At 33.9% G+C, this 21,458-nt stretch overlaps 1 protein-coding gene and 1 long non-coding RNA gene across 7 annotated transcripts; one reads left to right on the top strand and one right to left on the bottom strand.

The window, feature by feature from the left end:
- Positions 1-1,748: 1,748 nt before the first annotated feature.
- On the bottom strand, positions 1,749-5,119 carry LOC120073886 (cysteine-rich receptor-like protein kinase 10). The gene is made up of 7 exons (XM_039026801.1): positions 4,254-5,119; positions 3,415-3,558; positions 3,184-3,323; positions 2,868-3,078; positions 2,532-2,769; positions 2,199-2,349; positions 1,749-2,078 (listed from the first exon to the last, which is right to left on the bottom strand). The coding sequence occupies exons 1-7, from the start codon at positions 5,107-5,109 to the stop codon at positions 1,749-1,751; spliced, it is 2,070 nt and encodes a 689-aa protein (XP_038882729.1). The 5' UTR covers positions 5,110-5,119.
- A 2,084-nt stretch (positions 5,120-7,203) lies between these two features.
- Positions 7,204-20,003, top strand: LOC120073892. 6 transcript variants are annotated; one of them, XR_005480837.1, is made up of 4 exons: positions 7,204-7,890; positions 8,049-8,138; positions 8,224-11,056; positions 19,628-20,003. It is a non-coding gene; the product is annotated as an uncharacterized LOC120073892 (long non-coding RNA). The 6 variants fall into 6 exon arrangements; XR_005480838.1 differs by having other exon boundaries at positions 8,224-8,706; XR_005480839.1 differs by lacking the exon at positions 19,628-20,003 and adding an exon at positions 12,405-12,422.
- The last annotated feature ends 1,455 nt before the right edge of the window (positions 20,004-21,458 follow it).

Raw genomic sequence — 21,458 nt, forward strand, 5'->3', positions numbered from 1 at the left:
TAGGTTTATGTTGAATTTATAATACAATGATAATGATATGATGGAGAGTGAACAGCAGAAACATTCAACAGTTATTCAAAATTAGCGGCTAAAAATTATTGTATTAATTTTTTGTTTTTTGAAACAATTGTTGTATTAATTAGTTATATTAATGCATGATAAAATGAGCTATATAATGTGTGTAAATAGATGGGAGTAGCATGGGTACAGGCGCAATCCCAGTAGACCTCCTTTAATATATCGTGGTTACGAAAACTTTGACACTAGTGAATAATTAATATAAAGAAACTAGTATCAAATGTATTTTTTGTTAGTGCTAATATGAGTATAACTCAATTAATATGAGACATACTCATGATTAAGAGGTTATAAAGATTTTCATATTACTAAATCTATGTATTTAAGATTAGATGATTATTTGTATGCTAGTGTTCTGAATACGTTTCAATAGTATATTAACAAGAGAGGCCTTTGAATTAAGGTCGCATGTCAAGATACTTAATCTTTTGAAGGCAGCTACATACATGTGTGGGCCATATTACAATCTTTGTTTAAAACATATTTGTTGATTATTTGCGAGGGAAAGGGCCTTTTCATTTAGAAATTTAACTATTTGTTAATGAAATTTTAACTTATCAACAACCACTTGTGTTAAAATTGCAATGGGATTATAACCTATGTCAGGTCCGACGGTTCATTGAACAAGATAAATACATTAAAAAAAAAATCTCATTTAATGCTTAATCTATAGTTTCATAAAATAAAAAACTGTTAAAATAACATACTTTACAACCATATGTGAAGATCAATATTGGAATGATTTCATGATTTAAATCTTACTTTGACAAGTAGGCTTTAGATGTTAGATCATATATGTTAGACTATCGTTTGAACACATTAGAGTAGTCAAATAACGGTAGAGATTGTTGATGAAGAGTACCGTTACTTAATTATCAAGTTTCAAGTGATCAGTAATTAGTAATTAAGTGAAAGAAATGATTGTTTTCGAAAGGAATAATTCGAATAAAAGACTTCTAGATCTAGATATTGTGTTAATTGGTTCAAGAGTAAAACTAGTAATTTCATGAATGAAGTTTATTCCATAGAACTCTCTTTGCTAATAACCTCCATACTTGATCACTTTTATTGCTTTCTTAGTTTAATTTATTTTAATGGCATCACAAGTCAATATCCTAAATAAAATTGAAAGAATATCTCTAAAATAATTAAAAGATTATCAACTCAATCTTGAAGACAATACTCGATCAAGGTCGTTTTTAATTTTATTATTATTCAATGCATATTCTTGCACCGTATCAAGTTTTTGGAGCTACATAAGACCTTTGGGACCAGGGTTTTGTGTGTCAGGATACTTGGTCTTCAAGCTCTAAATGCACATGTGGCCATATTAGTCTCTGCTCATCAATTATTACAATGTTTGTGTTAAAACATATTTGTTGATTCTTTGAAAACTCCTTCGAGGGAAGGGACCTTTAGAAATGCAACTTTTTGTTAATGAAATTTTAACTTATCAAGAACAACTTATGTCAGCCTTCCATCGTGCCCTTAAAAATTGCAATGAATCACACAATAGAATTGCAATGGGATCACAACCTATGTCAGGTTTGACGGTTCATTGAACAAGAAAAATACATTCAAATCATAGCTCATCTAATGCTTAATCTATAGTTTCATAAAATCAGAAACAACTATTAAAATAACATATACTTTACAACCATAATGATAATCTAACGAGGATGGATCTTCGAAATTGAAATGTTATTCGTTGAAAATTGAATAGGCACGCTATTACAATTAGTTTCATACGGCCTTAGCAATGTGTTAGATCTATTCGTAGCACTGTGCAAGAAGAATGCTGGTTTAGAGGGTATAGGAAGGGTGAGAGAAGAACTACTTAGCATCATGACTACTGAAGTCATTGTTGGTCGATTTGTTACATTTTCCTGAACACACAATAATCCAATATGGATGCATCTTATCATCTCAATTCTTGAACCACCGCTAAGGGTTGAATCTATGACGTTTGCAATCGTTCCTACCCTCCAATTTGTCCATGCCTGTAAGAAAATTTACAACGATCACCTTATATTAGCATTTATAAAGAACATCTACGGTTGTTAGTTGCTTAAATGTTGTCATGTTGGGAAATCTTAAGAAATAAAAATTCATATACTTACAAAGCTTGAGAGATCTTCTAAGTATTCTCCATTGTGAAAATTATTGTTTTTTTTACCACTCAAAATCTCAAGAACCAAAATTCCAAAGCTAAAGACATCTGATTTGACTGAGAATTGTCCATGCATTACATACTCCGGAGCCATATAGCCACTATAAAAATAAACAATAAATCATTGCAATATTTAATTCAATAATTGCTAGGTGAGAAACCCAATACAAACATTTGAGATGGTGTAATGAATACCTTTATCTACTAAACTATGCTAAGATGATTGGCAACACTAAATTATTCAAAAGTATTGTTAAGGGAAAAATAACAAATTTGTACTTACTAAGTTCCCACAATTCTATTTGTATTGCCATGAGTCTGATCTACTTCAAATAATTTGGCCATACCAAAATCTGCAATCTTCGGATTCATTTCTTCATCCAACAAAATATTGCTAGCTTTAAGATCACGATGTATGATTCGATGGCGAGAATCTTCATGAAGATACAGAAGTCCTTTCGCAATGCCATTTATGATTCTGTAACGCGTTTCCCAATCTAATAGTGTCCGCTTCGTAAAATCTACATCCTCATCCATTTATGTAAATAAATCTTGTCAATTATAAGAAAGGATGTCTTTTCCATTAAACGTAGACCATAGAAAGAAACCAAGATCATACCAAATATAAAGTGGTCAAGGCTGCCATTTTGTACAAACTCATATATGAGAAGTCTTTCGCTTCTTTGCAAACAGAACCCAAGTAGCCTAACCAAATTTCGATGTTGAAGCTTGAGCACCAAAAGTACTTCATTTTTGAATTCAACATCCCCTTGTTGGGAATTATTAGCAAGCCTTTTCACAGCTATAGGCCGTCCATTATGTAGCTTACCCTGAAAATATCAGTAATAATTATAGGTTGCTAGTTACAATATTACTTTACTCCTTAATTATGATTTGGCCATCATCGTTAGCAATTCTTTTAATCAATTTGATACCTTATAAACAGCTCCAAATCCACCCTGTCCGAGCTTGTTTTCAGTTGAGAAGTCATTTGTTGCCACTTTAATGCTATCAAAATCAAATTGAATCATCTCCACACTGCTAATTTCACTACCGATGTCTCCAAGAGATGTATCTAAGCGTAGATTATTAGGACATGAAAAACATTGGGATCAAAGCATATATTAAACTGCGCATCTAGGAAAACAGAGGAATATTTTTCATACCTTCGAAATTGCGTAATGGTCTTTTGTGATTTTGGTTCCTCAATATCAAAGTGATAAAAATGCCAACAAGAAGAATGACAGCAGAAACGATGGTCACCATAATGATTAAAACAGTTCTACTTATACCGGTATTGCCGTTATTTCCTAATAAAAGAGGACCAAAAAGTTAAATAATAGGGGTTATATGCGTAATCAATACAAATTCAGTAATTAAACTGTAAATTGAGGAAGAACAATAAAAAAGGAAAACCAAACATAAAAAAGAACATGTTAAATATGATAATTGTGAGTATTGAAACGAGATACAATTATGACAATTCTGATGGTATCACTACTACTACTAATGCAAATATAAATTAAGATCTACTTAGATTGAACTTATTAAATGCTTAAAAATACATCTTCTTTTACTCGGGTACACTTTTTTATAAACACATTTGAAGTCAATTGGGGTTATTGTAAAATATACCCCAAATTTTAGATCACTTTCCCGACTGGAATTCATGAATTTGGGTTGAAATTCATCTCATATCACTAGTTTCCAAAATTCAAATCCCCTTAAAATATTGTCTGAAAAATAAAAAAATCAACCAAAACTATAGAACTACTCTCAAACTTAGTTAAAAGCAAGATAACTTACCTAATCACGATTTTTTTAGCAATACAAGTTAATTCAACGACAAATTCATAATTTTCATTCAACCAGAGAACGAAGGAGAAGAACTTTAAATATACAACAGAAATAAAATGGTAAGTTTAGATTATCTAAAAGTCAAACGTGTCCGAAAAAACTATTTAAAAGTCGTTTTTTTCACATCATTTTCCACCAAAAAATGTACCAGGTTTTGGAGGCGAATATGACGAGGGTGAGGGCAGAGGAGGAGGAGAATGAGAAGGCGGCGGCGGAGGCGGAGGCGGAGGTGGAGGCGGAGACAAAAGCGGGGGATAAATGGGGTGGAACTCGTAATTGAGTTGACAACTAGTTGCAAGTAATCTCACCCCTATGCTGGCGTTACAACAACTAGGAATAGAAGCTTGAAGCTGATTGAGGCAATCAAAACAACCCAAGTAAGACAAATCAGGAAAACAATCAACCAATCCATATATTGTATCCATGCTCGGACTTCGAATCTTCTCCCCTCCCTGAGCTGACTTCTTAATAGAACTCCCCGCCGCAGCCTCCGATTGCAGCCGATCCAACAAACTCCTTAGTGCCTCATTGAACCCATCTGGGTCTTCCGCTCTTTGATAGTTCCAAAAGAACATCAGCGTACTGGTGTCTTCGACGCCGTAAATCGAGTTGTTTGAGTAACGAATTTGACAATCTTGGTACCATCCTTCTGCCTCTCTCTGGTTTGGACAATCTTGAGTAATTCTGAGCGTTGAGTTATACACACAGCTTCTACATTGTTCCAATGGAACGCCTCCACGGCAAAGAGCCAAAGCGGTGGCTCGGTCGGGATCTTGGCCGGAAGTGGCGTTGTAGAAACCGTAATCGACTTGTGTGTTGGAAGAGATGGAGAGAAGTACGGTTTGGAGATTTTTGTTGAAAGGGCTGTGGTTGGTGTAGTTGGCTTCGTTGGAACAGGTGTGATATAAAAAGGTTGGCTGAGAACTTGTGGGAAAAGTATAGTGTGGAAGTGCGAGAATGAAGAAGGAAAGCAAGAAATGCATTTCCGAATTCAAGGCACCCATCTCTACTACCTATTTCGTTCTCTAAAAATTCAGAAAGTTATTAAACACTTATAAGATAGCTATGCCGTTGACTACGTGGAAGAACCGTTGTTATTATTATTGTTGTTGTTATTTATTTATTTATTTTTTTTTATTATTAAACTTGACTAATTATCAGCCGCCACAGAAAAATGAATTTAGAATTTAAAAATAGATTTTTAAAAAATTGGAACAGCAAATTTTCGTTGGACTATTAGGTGCAGTGAACAAAATGGGCATAGCTTGATATGTATTAAAATATTTTTATTTTTAAATGGTTTTTTCCCATCAATATTAACTATAAAGGAAAGGGTCTTTTTAAACTTAAAAAAATATTTAAAAATATTTACACTTTATAACAAAAATTCAAATATTACAAAATATTTTTAGAACTTTTTGCTGCGAAATGTAAATATCTTTTTTAGATTTTTTTATTTATAAGAATTTTCCTAAAATTTATAATATATATTGTCATTTATAAGAAATATTGAGTTAATTTTTTATTTGTATACTGTGATATATTTCAAATACTTAATACAATAGTTTCAAATACTTAACGAAAAAATGTTGTCCTATACGTGTATTTCGGTTTCAAACAAAATTTACATGTTTAATTTGTTTTTAAAATAAATTTAAATGTATTTTCTCTCTCCAATTAGACAAATGAATAAAATCTCAACAAAAAAATGTATTTTCTGTCTCCAACATTAACCGTGTTTTGTAAATATGGAAAAAAAATTCAATGTCACATTCTCTCTCCAGCCGCCCACCACAAGCAACGGTTATTCTTATTCAAAAACTCATTAAATCTTATATACGAAAATATAAAAAAGTATGAACATTTATGAAAATAAATTTTGAAAAAGGATTGAATCTTTAATTATTTCTATAGAAATTAGACTCAAAACTTAAAAGACAAAATGTATTTTACCTTTATTTTCGGATTTTTCTATAAAGTATTTTGTAATTTTGGAACTTTTTGCAAGTGTAAATATTTTTAAATATTTTTTATATTTAAAAAGACCCCTAAATTTTATTTATATAGCAGTATATATCATATGTTTCATAATTTATCTTTTCATTTTCATGTATGTATACTTTTTTTGTTTTTTAATAGATTCATGGTTATTTTTCAATATGCCTTAGAACATTGTGTTATTGTTTGAAAATATTCTAACCAATACATGAATTATATTAAGGTTTGTTAGTATATTTGAAATGTACTATTCAAAAGTTTCGATTTAACAGTGGCAGAACAATATACAAATTAAGAGTATATATTGTTTAATCGAATTGTTTTATCAATTATATCATAGTATATAAATTGACTTAATGTTCAACATAAATCACAGTATATGACACACATTTCATAATTTTCAAATAAACAAAATTATATACCACATGATATATAAATCACAAATGGACTCAATTTCTACATAAAACACGTATATAAATGTGTATATATTATATATCATATAAATGAATATATATATCATAGCAAGTATGTTATATATATATATAGGTTTTTTTTTAAAAAAAAAAAGAAAAAAAAACCCTATATATATATAACATACTTGTTATGATAGTCATTACTGTCGTTCGTGCTTCTTGGTTTGACTGTTTGCCGTCACGCCAGCCATCCTTGGTTCGACTATCCGTCGGGCCAACCATCGCCCTTCTTTTGTGCCACCGTTTATCAACAATCTGAGTCATCTGAATGTGTCACTATTCGTCGCCCAAGTCGCGCCACCATCAGCCTAACCATCACCTGAGGGTTCGTTTTGTGTTGTGGGTAGCCGCTTGACAGCAGATCTATACTTTCGAGGGTTTGTTTTACAATGGATATCACTATAAGAAATCTAAGCTTTTATGTCTGTTGGAAAAACTAAAAACAGATGTATAATGTCGATTTCTTAAAAAAAAATTATCTTTAATGTTGGTTTTAAACTAACATTGTAAACGTACTTATAATATCGATTTAAAACCAAGACTAAAGATCTGCATTTTTTTGGACCGGAAAGGAAAACAAATATATAATAATAATAATTATTATTATTATAATATATGTTTAAGAATTAGCGTTAAAAGGAAAGAAAAGGTTTTGTCGCTCTCTCTCGTCTCCTCATTAGTTCGAGTGCTCCTCCGATCACCCACGCCGCACGCCACTGACGGAGCATGCACAAGCTCATCGTTCGTCTGCCTGTTTGTTCGGCCACTCTGATTAGCAGCACCATGAGGTTTCGTCAGTTGTAGAGCATCGATGTCGTCGTGGGTTTAGACGATCTGCGTTCCCATTCGTCAGATCTACCGTGGGTTTAGATCTGTTCGTTCCCCGTGCGTTTTGTCACTCCAGCTCCGCCGTGCGTTCCGCCATTTTCTCCACCATTTAGATTTGTTCTTGATCCGCCATTCTTCTAACTCTGTCAGCTTATTTTGCACATCGTTCATCAGATCCATTCGTGTTGTGGGTTTCGCCGAGCTCCGTCGTTCTTCCAACTTCGAGCTCTGCTCAGATCTATCCAGTTTTTTCCTTTGATATATTCTCTTTTTTTCCAAATTTTTTTCTAGTTTTACATCATACATTCCTGACGCGAGATTTTTTTCCCAGAATTTTGTGAACTGCTTTATTTTGTTACTATTGAGCTATATGAAATGATATTAACGACATTGATGTTGAAGCCAAGTTAATTTCTTCTTCTTTAATTGGAAGTAGGAAAAAAATGAGGTTCCATCAAGGGAGATTCTCTAGTTGCATTGTGTATGGTAAGAAATAATGGTTTGAATTATGTTGTTCCTAGTTTTAAAGTGCATTTAATATTGTTTTTGGGTAGTAAAATGTTAATTTTGGGTAGCAATTGTCGGGCTTTCTTTTATTTTTCAAGCCCAAGAAGAGAAGAAAGCTGATCCAACTTTGATGTTAGGTAGAAGGAAAGGCTCCGCAGGAGCCACGAACTTCAGCTCAGAGATCGATACGTGGTGAATACCACTAACATTGATCTGATGGAAATAAGGTGAGTTGATGAAAATCCTTCAGTTTGAACAAAAGTTCTCTCTCTCTCTAACACTTGAATCTGAAACCCTCTCAACCTTCTCTAGCTTTTCTCTGTTCTTGGCAAGATTCGCAGACAATGAAGAAGAAATTCGAGCATGCAAAGGAAGAAAATGAAAGAGGGAGAGAAGATCTACAAAGTGATGTACGTGGTTCAGCAAAGAGGTGCTTACATCCACGGGATGGGAGCTTATTCTTTATTGAAGACTACAAGAGATAAGAACTTTTCTCTCTTTATAGATTTGTACAAGTGAAAAAAATGTAAAACTCACTTAGTTGTTTAAATGTACAGCATATATATATGTTTGTATGACTGTTACAAATTAGTTGTTGAGTCTGTTAAGAAAAAAACTAGCCGTTGAGATTATTTTCCTTTAAATCTCCACCTTAATTTCAATCATGTTGCCTTTTCCTTCCAAATATAATGATGTTTAACCTTTTTCAGATAACATGAAGCCAATCTATTCGAGACTTTGGCTAACTTAAGCTTCAAGATAGGTTTGGTAAGCATGTCAGCTGCGTTCTCCGAGGTATGAACTTTCAGGATCTCTATTTCTCATTGTTCTATTTTGTCTCTTACAAAATGAAACTTGATGTCTATGTGTTTTGTTCTTAAGTGGTATTGTGGGTTTTTGAAAATATAGATAGCATTTTGATTATCAAAGTAGATTTTAACTATTGTTTGTTTGATGCCAAAGTCTTCCATCAAGCCCTTTAACCACAATGCTTCCTTTATAGCATCTGAAAGGGCCATATATTCTGCCTCAGTAGTTGATAGAGCTGTGATAGACTGTAGATTTGCCTTCCAGCTTAGTAGATTAAGTCCATATAAAAGGAGATAACCTATAAGAGATCTTGTTTTGTCTTGATCCCCTACGAAATCTGAGTCAACAAACCCATATAGCTCAAGTTCTGTCTCCTCTACACTTTGATAGATTAGCTTAGATTATTTAGATCAGATTAAATACCTAAGTATCCATTTAATAGCTTCCCAGAGTCTTCTTCCAAGACTTGACATGTATCTACTTACAAGGCTTGCACAATAGGAAAGATCTTACCAACTAGAGATCATAAGATACATCAAACTACCCATTGTCCGACTATGGGGAACCATTTGCATCTGATTTAAGTGTTCCAAGTCAGTTTCTTTAGGTGAATTAGCTGAGGATAGTTTAAAATGATGAGCAATAAGTATAGTTATTGGTTTAGCATTGGTCATATTAAATCTTCTAATGATCTTCCCACAGTAGTTAGGTTGACTAATACTAAGTGTAGAGGAATCCCTGTCTCTGGTAATCTCAATCCCAAGTATCTTTTTAGACTGACCCATATCCTTCATGTCAAACTCTCACTTTAGGAGATCTTTGACATGCCTTAGATCTTCCTTAAAAACCCCAGCAAGCAACATATCATCCACATAGAGAAGTAAGTATACCTTATTCTTATAAGTGGTTGAGTTTACATAGGTACATATGTCATAGGAGCTCTTTTGAAATCCAATAATCTCAATGTAGTCATTAAATCTCCTATACCAGCGTCTAGGAGATTGTTTAAGTCCATAGATGGACTTGTTTAGAAGACAATAAAGATCCTCATTTCCCTTTTCTTCAAAACCCTAGGTTGTACCATGTAAATAATCTCATCTAGGTGACCATGTAGGAAAGTTATTTTTACATCTAGCTGATCTAATTCAAGGTTATATTGAGCAACTAGAGACAACAAGAGTCTGATAGAAGTCTGTTTTACTACTCGTGAAAAGATCTTAGAATAGTCAATACCTTCTCTCTGAGTGAATCCCTCAGCCACTAATCTTGCCTTATATCTAGGCTTTTCATCTTTAGAAGTACTCGCCTTTAGTTAGATCCACTTAGATGTTATTGGTTTGCATCCTTTGGGAAGAAAAGCTAGGGTATAAGTGTTATTAACACTTAGTGATTGCATTTCTCACATATAGCTTCAATCCAATTCCTAGCATCAGGGCAGCTTACTGCCTCTTCAAAAGTAGCTGGTTCTTGGTCATTTGGAGCTATTGTAGCATTTAAAACTAGGTTCATATAACTTGTTTCAGTATACCTAGCCGAAGGAACAATTACCCTTCTTTTTATGTCCCTTGCTAATGAGTATTGACTCAAATCAAGTGATCATCTGTAGTTTCCTCTTCCTCTTCTAAATCATTTGGAGGATTCTGACTAGTGGACTTATCTTTAGGTGTCTTCACCTCAATTCTAGTGGTAAGACTCTTTAGGGGATAAGAAGTTTAGGGATGTATGTGGGCACCCATTTAAGGTGTACACAGTGTAGCTTGTAGCTCCAGCCTAGTACTTTTCACTAAAGATGACATCTGAGAGTAAGCATCTGACCCTTTCCATAATAGTTCTATTAAGCCTCTTTGCCACTCCATTCTGTTGGGGTATATATCTTGTTGTTCTATGTCTGGTAATGCCTGTTTCTTTATAAAATTTGTTAAATTCTTCACTACAGAATTCCAACCCATTATCTGTCCTTGGGTACTTAATTTTCTTAGAGGTTTGCTTCTCAATCATGAGTTTCCATTCCTTAAACTTGTCAAATACTTGGTCTTTTGATTTAAGAAAGAAAACCCAACTTTTCCTTGAGAAAGTCATCAATAAAAGAAAGTAAATACCTTGAGTCACTTACGGTTAAAGAAAGTAAAGAAAGTAATTTTATCGGAGATGAACAATATTCAGTGTAGAACAACTTACGGTTCAATGTGCCAGTAAACATTGGTCAACATAGAAGGTATTATTCAACAAACAAGACAACTCAATGTTGTTGACACCGATTGAAGACGTATTCGTCGTAGACGACAACGACAGGGTGAACCTAATTTAGAGGGACACGAAGACAACTCCCATGAGGGTAAGGGCCAAGGGGTCGTTTTTAAATTTTATGTAAACTTTCATTTTCAATTGTAAATTAAAGAACTAATTGTAAATCTTCTTTAATTTCATGATATATTTTTTAATGAGTGCAAGATAATTATATTTTCATTGTAGATTAAATATATAATTAAGTTTTAATAATGAAGGAATTTGTGGACCCGTTCCTAAAGTCTTAATATTGTTGTACAACTCCATTTAAAAAAAAAATAGTCAATCTATTTTTTTTTAAAAAAAAAAAGAAAAACAAATCATGGACTGGGTCCATGATTATGGCAATCATGGACCCGATCTACGAGTTTCCATGCAACAGGTCAACCAGTCAGCTAATGTGGTACTGACTGGATTAAACGATAATCGTGTATCCCGTATACGATTCCACTACCCTACTTTTGTCAATTGCTTCAATAACCACCTATTTTTTTAAAAATACTTTTTCATATACTCTATTTTTGTAATATATATTAAAATAACATTATTTTTTTAAAAAAAAATCCTGGTCTCATACATAAAATATCCAAAATTGTTAGCTATTGAGACGGTCTCTTTCTATGGAAATCTCCAGTATTGGGATTTAATTGAGCGAAATAAAACCTTACGCTATTAATTTTCTAACATTTTGATAATAATTCCTATGGCATATGGAACATATACAATTCATAAATTGTCAGTCTCCAATATCTTATGAAAATTGTGGTCATATAATTCCTTAACCATCTTCAATGATTTACAAGTAGGTCAGACCCCAAAAATATCAGTTCATTTTTATTCAAAATCTCAGTTAGGTCAATTCTTAGAAAAGTCCATAAATTTGTTAATAATAAAATAATATTTATTTAAATAGGATCTTATTGGATGGACTAGCTGAAAGCTACACCAATTAACATAAGAAACTATCGACAAAATTCATTTCTTTAAATGGTAATACTGGCGTCTCTAAATATATTAACTAAACAACAATTTAATTATTCCAGATGAGTTATTGACACAACAACAAATTTTAATTGAAAGGCCGCCCTTGTAAAGGGTGATGACGCCTCATTTTTTATTTTTTTTTTCTTTTTCTTTTTTTCTAAAGATTATTATGTCTATCCTTATTTTTTTTAGTTCAAAAAAGGGTTGGACATAGTTTATCTTTAAAAAAATGTCCAATCTTGTTGATTAATAAAAAGTATAAGTACGTATATATATCATTTGTAGGACCCATATAAGATATATAATAGTTTCTACACAAGTAGCCCAAACATTAAATCAATTTTTCATAATTGTCTAAAGTTCCTATATTTTAGGTCAATAACCTAATAGATCCCATATTTTCACAAAAATAGGGGTTGAAAAAACATTTCTCAATGCCGTATACATCGTCGTGACATCTCCCGATGCCTTGTAAGCATCGTCAGTGGATATGCCTCTCTCTCGACGTTGTATTAACAGTGTCGAGAGTAAGATCTCTTTGTCGATGCCTTTGAACAGCGTTGGTAGATATCTTCTAAATGCCAATAACTTGATTTGCATTATTGTCGACGCCCGTATCGGGAGATCTAACGCAACTGGGATGACTGCTAATATAACTGTTGACAACAACGTTGAGAGACATACTAACTACCGACGATATTTGTCTGACAGTTGCTAAATTTTTTTTTTCCTAATTTAATTTTTAGTTCTAATATTCAAATATGATCAAAACATTGAATGTTTGTAACTAAATATTTTTTTGGTAATTTAACTTACAGTTTTGATATTTGAGAATCAACCAAAACTCGAATGTTTGTAGCATAAGAGAATAAATTGGAATTCATTACACATATTAGAAGTTGGAGAAACTCAAAGCCTGCACTTGCTCCCTTTTAATATATAATAATATAAATACATATAAGATGGAATTTACAAGAACGTTAATACATAAAAAAGTGTCAGTACACATAAGATATAAATGAAGTCTCGAAATAATTTCATCGTAATATATGCATATTCTTTGTGTCAAGCATCTAACTCAATCGAACCTCAACCCAAAACCAGTCTTTTCTACTCCTGCATCGACTCGAAAGTATATGCACCCTAGAGTAAAGACAATTCAAAATTCAATTAGTTTCATTGAAAAATACTCAATTAAAACAGTAAATCTCAAATGACCATAAAACAAATAGCATAAATATTGATCCTCTCACATCCACGCCAACCCTAAAACTAACTATTATTGAATGCAAGGATAATTATTCAACTTAGTCCAACTTGTACATAAACCAATGAATAAATGTTTGTGCCACATATAGCCTTCAAAACAAAGACCTAGCACTACAAGAAAATATCCCTTTTCCAACGCTTAAAATCGTTGAAAAATGGTAAAAAAAATACGTCGAGAGATCCACTCCCTACGAAAAACTAGTCATCGGGAGTTTGGTTGGGATATATCCATCGAAAGAACATCTCCCAACGCAACAACATATACTGGCAGGAGTTTGTATAAACTCCCGACACGTGTTCTATGGTGCCATGAGTTTGAAACTCTGTCTATACACGTGTCGGGTGTTTGGGACTCCCTACACTATCTATGCATGCATCGGGAGTTAGCCGTCGGGAGTTCAAATTCAAAAACTTAAATTCTGAATTTGAACTCCCGACGGATGGGAAGCCATCGGGAGATATATAAACTCCCGACATCTTTGTCGGTAGATCGCCTTTTTATTTTTATTTTTTTTAATTTGATCTAAATAACCTAAAATGTATTACATGATTAAGAAAATAAAAAATATTCGCATAAAGAATAAAACAAACAAACAAAGTCAATAGTATTCTTTATTATACAACAGAAAAGTTGGCAAAATGGTTTACAAAAGATATAACGTCTTGACAAATATATACAAGAAAAAAACTCTCAACATCATCTCCAACACAACAACTCCAGTAACATTTTCCACATTATCTCCAAACAGCATCTAACAAAACAAACAAAAACCGTAAAGTAAATCCTACAATCCTACCAAACAAAAAAAATCCTACAATCTTACAAAAGAAGAAAATCCTACAATCCTACAATCCTACAAAACAAAGAAAATGAACACACTTCTAAGATTTCATGTTCTCAACCTTAAACTTTCACATATGCACAAAGACCACAAGTTGAACTCTAAAAGAATAACTAATCTCAACCCATCCTATACAACATTCAAAATTCATAAACTTTCACAATTAAACAAAAGCAATAAGAAGTCACAAACATAATGAAATATAAACTTTCACAACCATTTATTCTTTCCTTTCATTATCCTTTTATCCTACAAACCTATTCACCAAATTCACGCCAAAAGGAAATTAATGCTTAATTACTTTACAAAACTCTTCACCAAATTCACGCCAAAAGGAAATTAATGCTTAATTACTTTACAAAACTCTTCATGTGGAAATCAATTCATTTATTCATTTACTTATTTTTTGTTCTTGCAAAGGAATCAATTCATTTATTACCAAAGTTTTAACACTTATGCCCATACAATCATAATGAATTATCAAAAGTTAATTGAAAACAATTTCCTAATTATGTGAAATTTATGGTAAAACATCCTTTATGATAGATATGGAATGTAACACCAAGGATATAAAATATAGTATATGCTAAAAATTAAAAGGAAAATGAGGGGAACGACTTTATTCCTAACCCCATATTTTAGGACACTTGAGACCCAAACCGAGCAAGGAACAACTCTGAGACATCAAGAATGAGAAGAATTGTGAATTTCGAGCTTGGAGCGAGATCACTCAATTGAAGAAATGAAAAATCAACAACTAAAAGCATGAAAAACAACAACAAAATTAACTCATAATTGGACTAGTTTTATCATTTTCTCAAATTTTAAACAAATTACAACCTACTCAAGCTTGATTCCTTCAATATAAAAGTGTAGAGTCAAATTCAACTCACCAAAAGTAGTTTCCAACAGACGGACGACCAGCTGCCATCTAAATTAAAGGACGAATGAATGATGGACGAAGATCGATGGATAGCAGATGACGGACGACGGACAACAAATGAAGGACGAGGATAGTAGACAACAGATGGCAGACGAACAATTGGCTTCGATTTGGGGGTTTCTCGTCTGTGTGCTAAGGTTAGAAGAAGGAAGAAAGCAGATTTGAAATTGGGCGTTCGATTTAGAGGTTTTAAAACAAAACTCCCAACGGGCTATCGTACCCATCGGGAGTTCCTACACAACTCCGGATGAATTATTTAATTCGTGGGAAGTTCGGTCCATCCAGATTGGTCTTCCGTTCCCATTTTTTGATAGGCATGGTGAGGTGTCGGGAGTTTGGTCAAACTCCTAACGCCTGCTTTTGGTGCGTCGAGAATTCTTACCAACTGCACGAGTCACATACTACGTCGAGAGTTATTGAGCACTCACGATGGCACCATTATGTAGTCAACTCTCCCGATGATATATTTTCCGACGATTATTTTGGGCATTGAGAGAGTCTTTTTCTTGTAGTGTATATATTCTATGATGCATTTGAAACACCCTTCCTCCCCAATTAAAATAATACAAACTTGAATGCGTAAGTACTATTCACAAGCCCATTGACTTCAAGAAATAAACACTCCACAAGTTCGATGACTAATCCATCACCTTGAATGTTCCTAGCATGCAAATCCAACAAACGGCAACCATAAAAACAAATATGCACATAATCAACCCCTCCCATCCCCCCTCCCCCACAATCAAAAGAATACAAACAAAACTCAAACCATACAAACATGTATGCATAAAACTTAGTCTAACATGTTGATAAGGAAACACGAGAAAGATAGAACACTTTGTGGGTATGAAACAAACTGAGGAAATTCACGATCAAAATGCTTCCATCATTCCGCGTTAGCTGGATGTCGCAACACATCATCCGTTTGAACTTGTTTAATTCTATGTCATCTCATTTCAGCAGCACCATCTTTTGATGCAAACAACCGCTTTAACCTCGGTATCAATAGAAAATGGCGTAAAACATTATGTGGAATGTTCTTTCCTTTGCCATCGTTAATCTTATATCGTGACTCACCACACATTGGATAGTGTTGGGATTAGGCAAATTCTTTTCAATATAATATGCAATCATATTTGCAAGCATGAATAGTCTCATAGCCTAGACCTAAGCCACGCAATTTCCTTTTAGTTTCATAAAAGGAACTAGGTATGGAGGCACTGTTTGGAAATGTTTCTTTTAACAATTCTAGCAACACATCAAACAATTTACTACTCCACCCATTAAGAAGTTTGATGTTCATCAAATTCACCAAGATGTTTGATGACGAAAATTTGGTACACCCAGTGTACAATTGATTACGTGATTTACTCGTTAAATCCTCAAATATATTTGAAGTATCCCTCTCATGGACATTAGTAGGCATCTCATTCTCAACATCTTCTTCCCCTACATCTTCCTTGCCAACTAGGATTTGTAGCTCATTTAGAAGATTGAACATCTCATATTCTTCAATTGCATTAGACTATAATACTTAATCCATCACCTTGTATTTAAACATTTTGGTGGCTCTCAAATCCTCTAGATAAGTTCACTTTATAAGCACTTTTATATATATAAATCTATTTATCGCTAAAGACATTAATCAGGGGCAATCTCTCCTAAAAGTAATCCGTAAAGCAATCTCTTTTCTCTTGTTACCACGCCATTATAGAATGAGACGAGCCCTTACTTCGATTGGTGGAAGCCAGTCTATGAAGATTCTCCCTTTTCTTACGTGCAATTCTGGGTTTTATATATAAAAGGTGGGAGAACTCCATTCTTCCGTCATCGAAAGCGGCTTCCAATTGCTCGAAAATTCTAAGCTATATGGGGGGCTTGGATGGTGAGCAAAAACAATTGATCAAGAAGTTGGTCAACTTTCGCATGAAAGAAGGTAAAAGAACGAGAGTTCGTGGGATAGGACTGGGTTCCCCACTCTCAGAAGCCGAATTTGGAGCGGTTAGGCGCAAAGATGTACCTTGGTGTGTGTGTTGAGGGGGACGGGGGGGGCGGCGGTCCCCTTCAATCCATTCGATAGCCTTCTTGTCTTCTTACCTTCAGGAAAGCGAAGAAGACATCACTGGGACCGTGTCTGCTTCAACTTCACCCGTCACTCGGTGTCGTGTTAGTGTAGCAAAGGGAAAATCAATCCTTGGGTCCGGCTTTTGTTGAGGTCACGAAAGTCAACGCAAAAATGGCGGACATATTGGAAGGATTCCTCTTGGATAATAGTTCGGTTGATCTTCTCTTTTTAGGCAGCATTCATTTAAAAAACTTTGGAATTTTTTCCTACCACCGGGAAAAGAGAGGCCGATCTCGGGTCAGAAGGATTTCTGCAAAAATGCTAATTGTGCTATAGCGTTCCATTACAAGTCTTTCGAACCCCCAATTCCGCAGTGGCATGAGAGACAGCAGCCCTAAGGTCAACCTGACTTAGTCGTAGGTGTTTTCTTCGCTGGGTTAGATTCCCGCAATACATCTCCATCACCATTCTCCCCCGGGGCTGATTAATTAGGTTAAAGAAAATATGAGGCTTGACCTCTATCCTATAACTATGAAAGTATAGCGCTCATCGAAGCTAGCTCGAGTGTAAGGAGACAGGTATTTGTCCCCTCTGGAAGACTGATTGGGGCTATAATACTGACTATGCATAGGACTACTAAGGTGAAAAGACAGGATGTATTCCGACGAAACCTTCCCGCACGGTTCGGAGAGCTAGCTGCCTAAACTCAACAGCCAAGACAGCTAAAGAATCCATTTTCCGCCGAAATCCTCTGGTCGTGGGCTGTGGTAAGCAAATTGACACCTGAACTCGCATCGAAGGAAAGAAATCCGAAAAATGCCTATTTGTCCTGTTTAGATTTCTCTCAGTTAAGATAGGTAAAGTGAAAGACTCTTTCGGGTGTAAGACCTAGCCTTGTGAGTCGAAATAGAAAACAACTTCTTTTCCGGGAAGCGCTAGTGAAAATGAAGGAAGAAAGACTTGTTGGGGAGTCGGCGTGGCGTAAAGTGAAGATTGAGGGAAGTAGAGAAAAATTCCCTTCAGGGGTATTCAGTACCAATACAAACTACAACTACACTAAAGTGGAAGGGCTACTATAGGCGCCAACTCCAAGTTCTTTCTCTTCTTTCTTTTTTAGTTTAGCATGATGCAACTGATAGAAAGGTGGAGAATCATCCTGGGAATCAAGATGACTTATGATTCTCCTGTTTCGGATGCCTCTGGCTGGGAAGAAGCCCTAATCTTCGAGTCAGGAGGTTCTCCATGATATACCCATTGACTATAAGATGAGGATATTCCATATGTGAAGAAATGGCATCCCACACCTTCTAATGACTCCCACATTGAATTCATATAATTTTTGCATGGACACCTTGTTTTTCCAAAATTATTAACATGGACTTAGCCATATCTAGAAACTAGGCTACTCATTCTCTATACATATCTTTAATTTTAATCAACTGTTTATCTATTCTTAGTTAGGTACCTTTTGAAACCAATGTGAATCTGTGACAAGTTATAACATATATTATTTAGATAAAAAATTAGAGGCAACAACTAATTTAAATGTTTTGGCTATTCGTTTTAGTCCTTAGAAGACTAACATCAATCAAGTCTTTAACATCAAATATTGATTTAATTTATAAAGAAAAATATCTTTTCTATGTTCATGATTTGAAATTATGGCTTAAAGAGTTCTAATTTATAGTCAAACCTTGACTGAACCACAAAAGACATTAACATCAAACCACAAAAGTCGCTAACATCAAACCTTAATTGAACCACAAAAGGGTTCTAATTTATAGCCAATGTTGTAATTTAATAGATGGATTGTTAATTTTGTTTATTTTGTACAAGTTCTAATTAAATTATGCACATTAAACTGCCCTTCAGGTCCAAATCTTACTGATGAACTTAGATCTTGAGGATTTAGAACTGTGTGACTCAAAGAAGATGACCTTTTCCAACAAAACATGTAAAATGGCTCTCTAGCTGGGCTACTACAATAATTTCAATATCTCTGACTGCAACCTCTTCTTCCACCATAACAGATAATAAAGCTCAGAAACAAGAGCCAAGAAAAGGCAACCAAATATCACACTCGAGCCAAGTCCTTATCTTCCTCACAATTAAATCAGCAATCAAACTTTCTAATTACTTCTACTCTTCACAAAAAAACACAAACAATTTCTCATTCCACAGAGATAGATAAAACAAAACAAAACAAACAACCTTCAAATTTTTCCTAGAAGGGAAAATAATTTCATAAGTATAGCCACAAAATCCTCCCACTTCCCAGGATGCAGTTTTCAGCAGCAATTAAGCATATGATGAATCATGAACATAGATTATAGGAAAAAATAGAACTACATCATCAAGAAATCAAGAAATTGATTTTGAAAAATTAACTTTCATAGGATTGGAAAAAAAACACACCTTAAAATCCACGAGGAAAAAAAAGAGAACCAAAATTTCTTGTCATGGGCTTTGAAGATTGATAGAAATTGGTCAGATCTCTAATTGAACACCAACCTGCAGATCAGTAAAGAAAAACCCTTCCAGTGGTCGACTTCTTCCGTGGAGACTGAATCAAATGGGGATTCTTGAAGGGCAAAATTATGAACCCCATCTTCTCACTTTATTGCTTTCTCTCTCTAAAATTTTGGGGCTTCGTGAAGATGAAGCTGGCCTAGAGAGAGATCGAAGGTGAAGGTGTGCAAGAGAGGGAGATCCAAGTGATGGGTACAGATCTGGCTGAGAGAGAAGAGAGAGATCTAGTGATTTTTAAAGAACAACTCTCAACGGTCAAAATACTGGTTGGGAGTTACGCTCTCTATCAGGTGTTGTTTAATTTTGAATTCAGGTTACTATTTTTTGACGCATAATAATAGAGCATCAGGAGATCTGTTCAATATGCCGACGGATGTTCTACGACGTCGATAGAAATTAAAACTCTCGACACTTGCATTACAACGTCGGAAGATGTGGTTTTGCCAACCGATCTAGCCACCGACGCTTAGTTTTAGTGTCGGGATATACTTTTTTTTCTTGTAATGATGGTAGTAGCATTGCTTTCATTGTGGGGGAAACCAATATAACTTCCATTGACGCATATATAAGATGTATATTAGATATATAGAATGTTTATAATAAATAACAAATAGACAATATACATGAGAGTTAAAATATTGTATATTAAACTAATGTCGGAATATGATCAAATGCACTGATACTGTATTATTGCAAATATGTATGAAAATATATTATATATCCCTTAACGAGTATTACATGGTACATTTGAATTATCTCATCATATTAGGGAATATGAATGCCAAAATCTACATGAAATTAATGCAATGTTTTTTTTTTTTTTTTTTTTTTGCACTTACTAAAATATATTAACAAATATGGACAAATATCTTATTTGTAAATGAAATTTTGAAAAATATGTAAATAAAGTTCCAATCCCAAAATAGTCTAACATTTAAAAAATGAATTTAAATACACGCTAATTATTTTAAAACATTGACAGATATATCCTTCTCAGGATACAATATTTAGAATCAAAATCAAATCAAAATTTCAAAACTACCATAAATGTACAAATTAGAATCTAACCAAATAATTAAAAAAATCCGAAATTGAAGAAATATTAAATGGAAAATGAATTAAAAATTATACAAAAGAAGAAGAAAGAGAAAAAAATACTGTATGAAAGCAAAAAGTTGTCCATACACCGTGTTGATCCAAATACAATGTCTGGAAACAAACAAATAGAAAATATGAAAACAAAAATAAAACTGTATCTAACAAATACAACGTAGGTACATTAATGATTAAGGTGTAACTCTCAAGACTGGCAAATGGAAATCAAAACCTAACAATTATGGTATAAACCCCAAAACTGGCAATTAAAAATCAAAATAATGAAACCTACCAGGAAAATTAAAAGGATATCGTCCTTTTAGAAACTATTTAGGAAAATATTGTTGTTTTCAAATTATTTGTAAAAATATTGTTGTTTTTTTTTTAAAAATAAGTCGAAGGTTGAAAATTCGACCTAGATATGTTGAATTTTGAACCCTTGACCTTCCTTTCATTTGTACGTCGAACTTTGAACTCTCGACCTTGTCCTTTCTAACATTATTATTGAGTCTGTTTAATTATCATTCCGAAGACCTTCCTCTATCAAAAGATCGTATTTCTAAATTTTCATAAGGTCCCCTTGGAATTCCTTCCAAAGCTTGTTGAATAATTTTTACGGATTCTGTCATCTCAGCAAGTCTGACTAAATAACGAGCTAATGAATCTCCTTCTTTTTGCCACTGAACTTCCTAATCAAATTCGAGAGCGAGATTATGAGAGAGAG

The sequence above is a fragment of the Benincasa hispida genome, chromosome 3 (genome assembly GCF_009727055.1).
Source record: "Benincasa hispida cultivar B227 chromosome 3, ASM972705v1, whole genome shotgun sequence".
Taxonomy (NCBI): domain Eukaryota; kingdom Viridiplantae; phylum Streptophyta; class Magnoliopsida; order Cucurbitales; family Cucurbitaceae; genus Benincasa; species Benincasa hispida.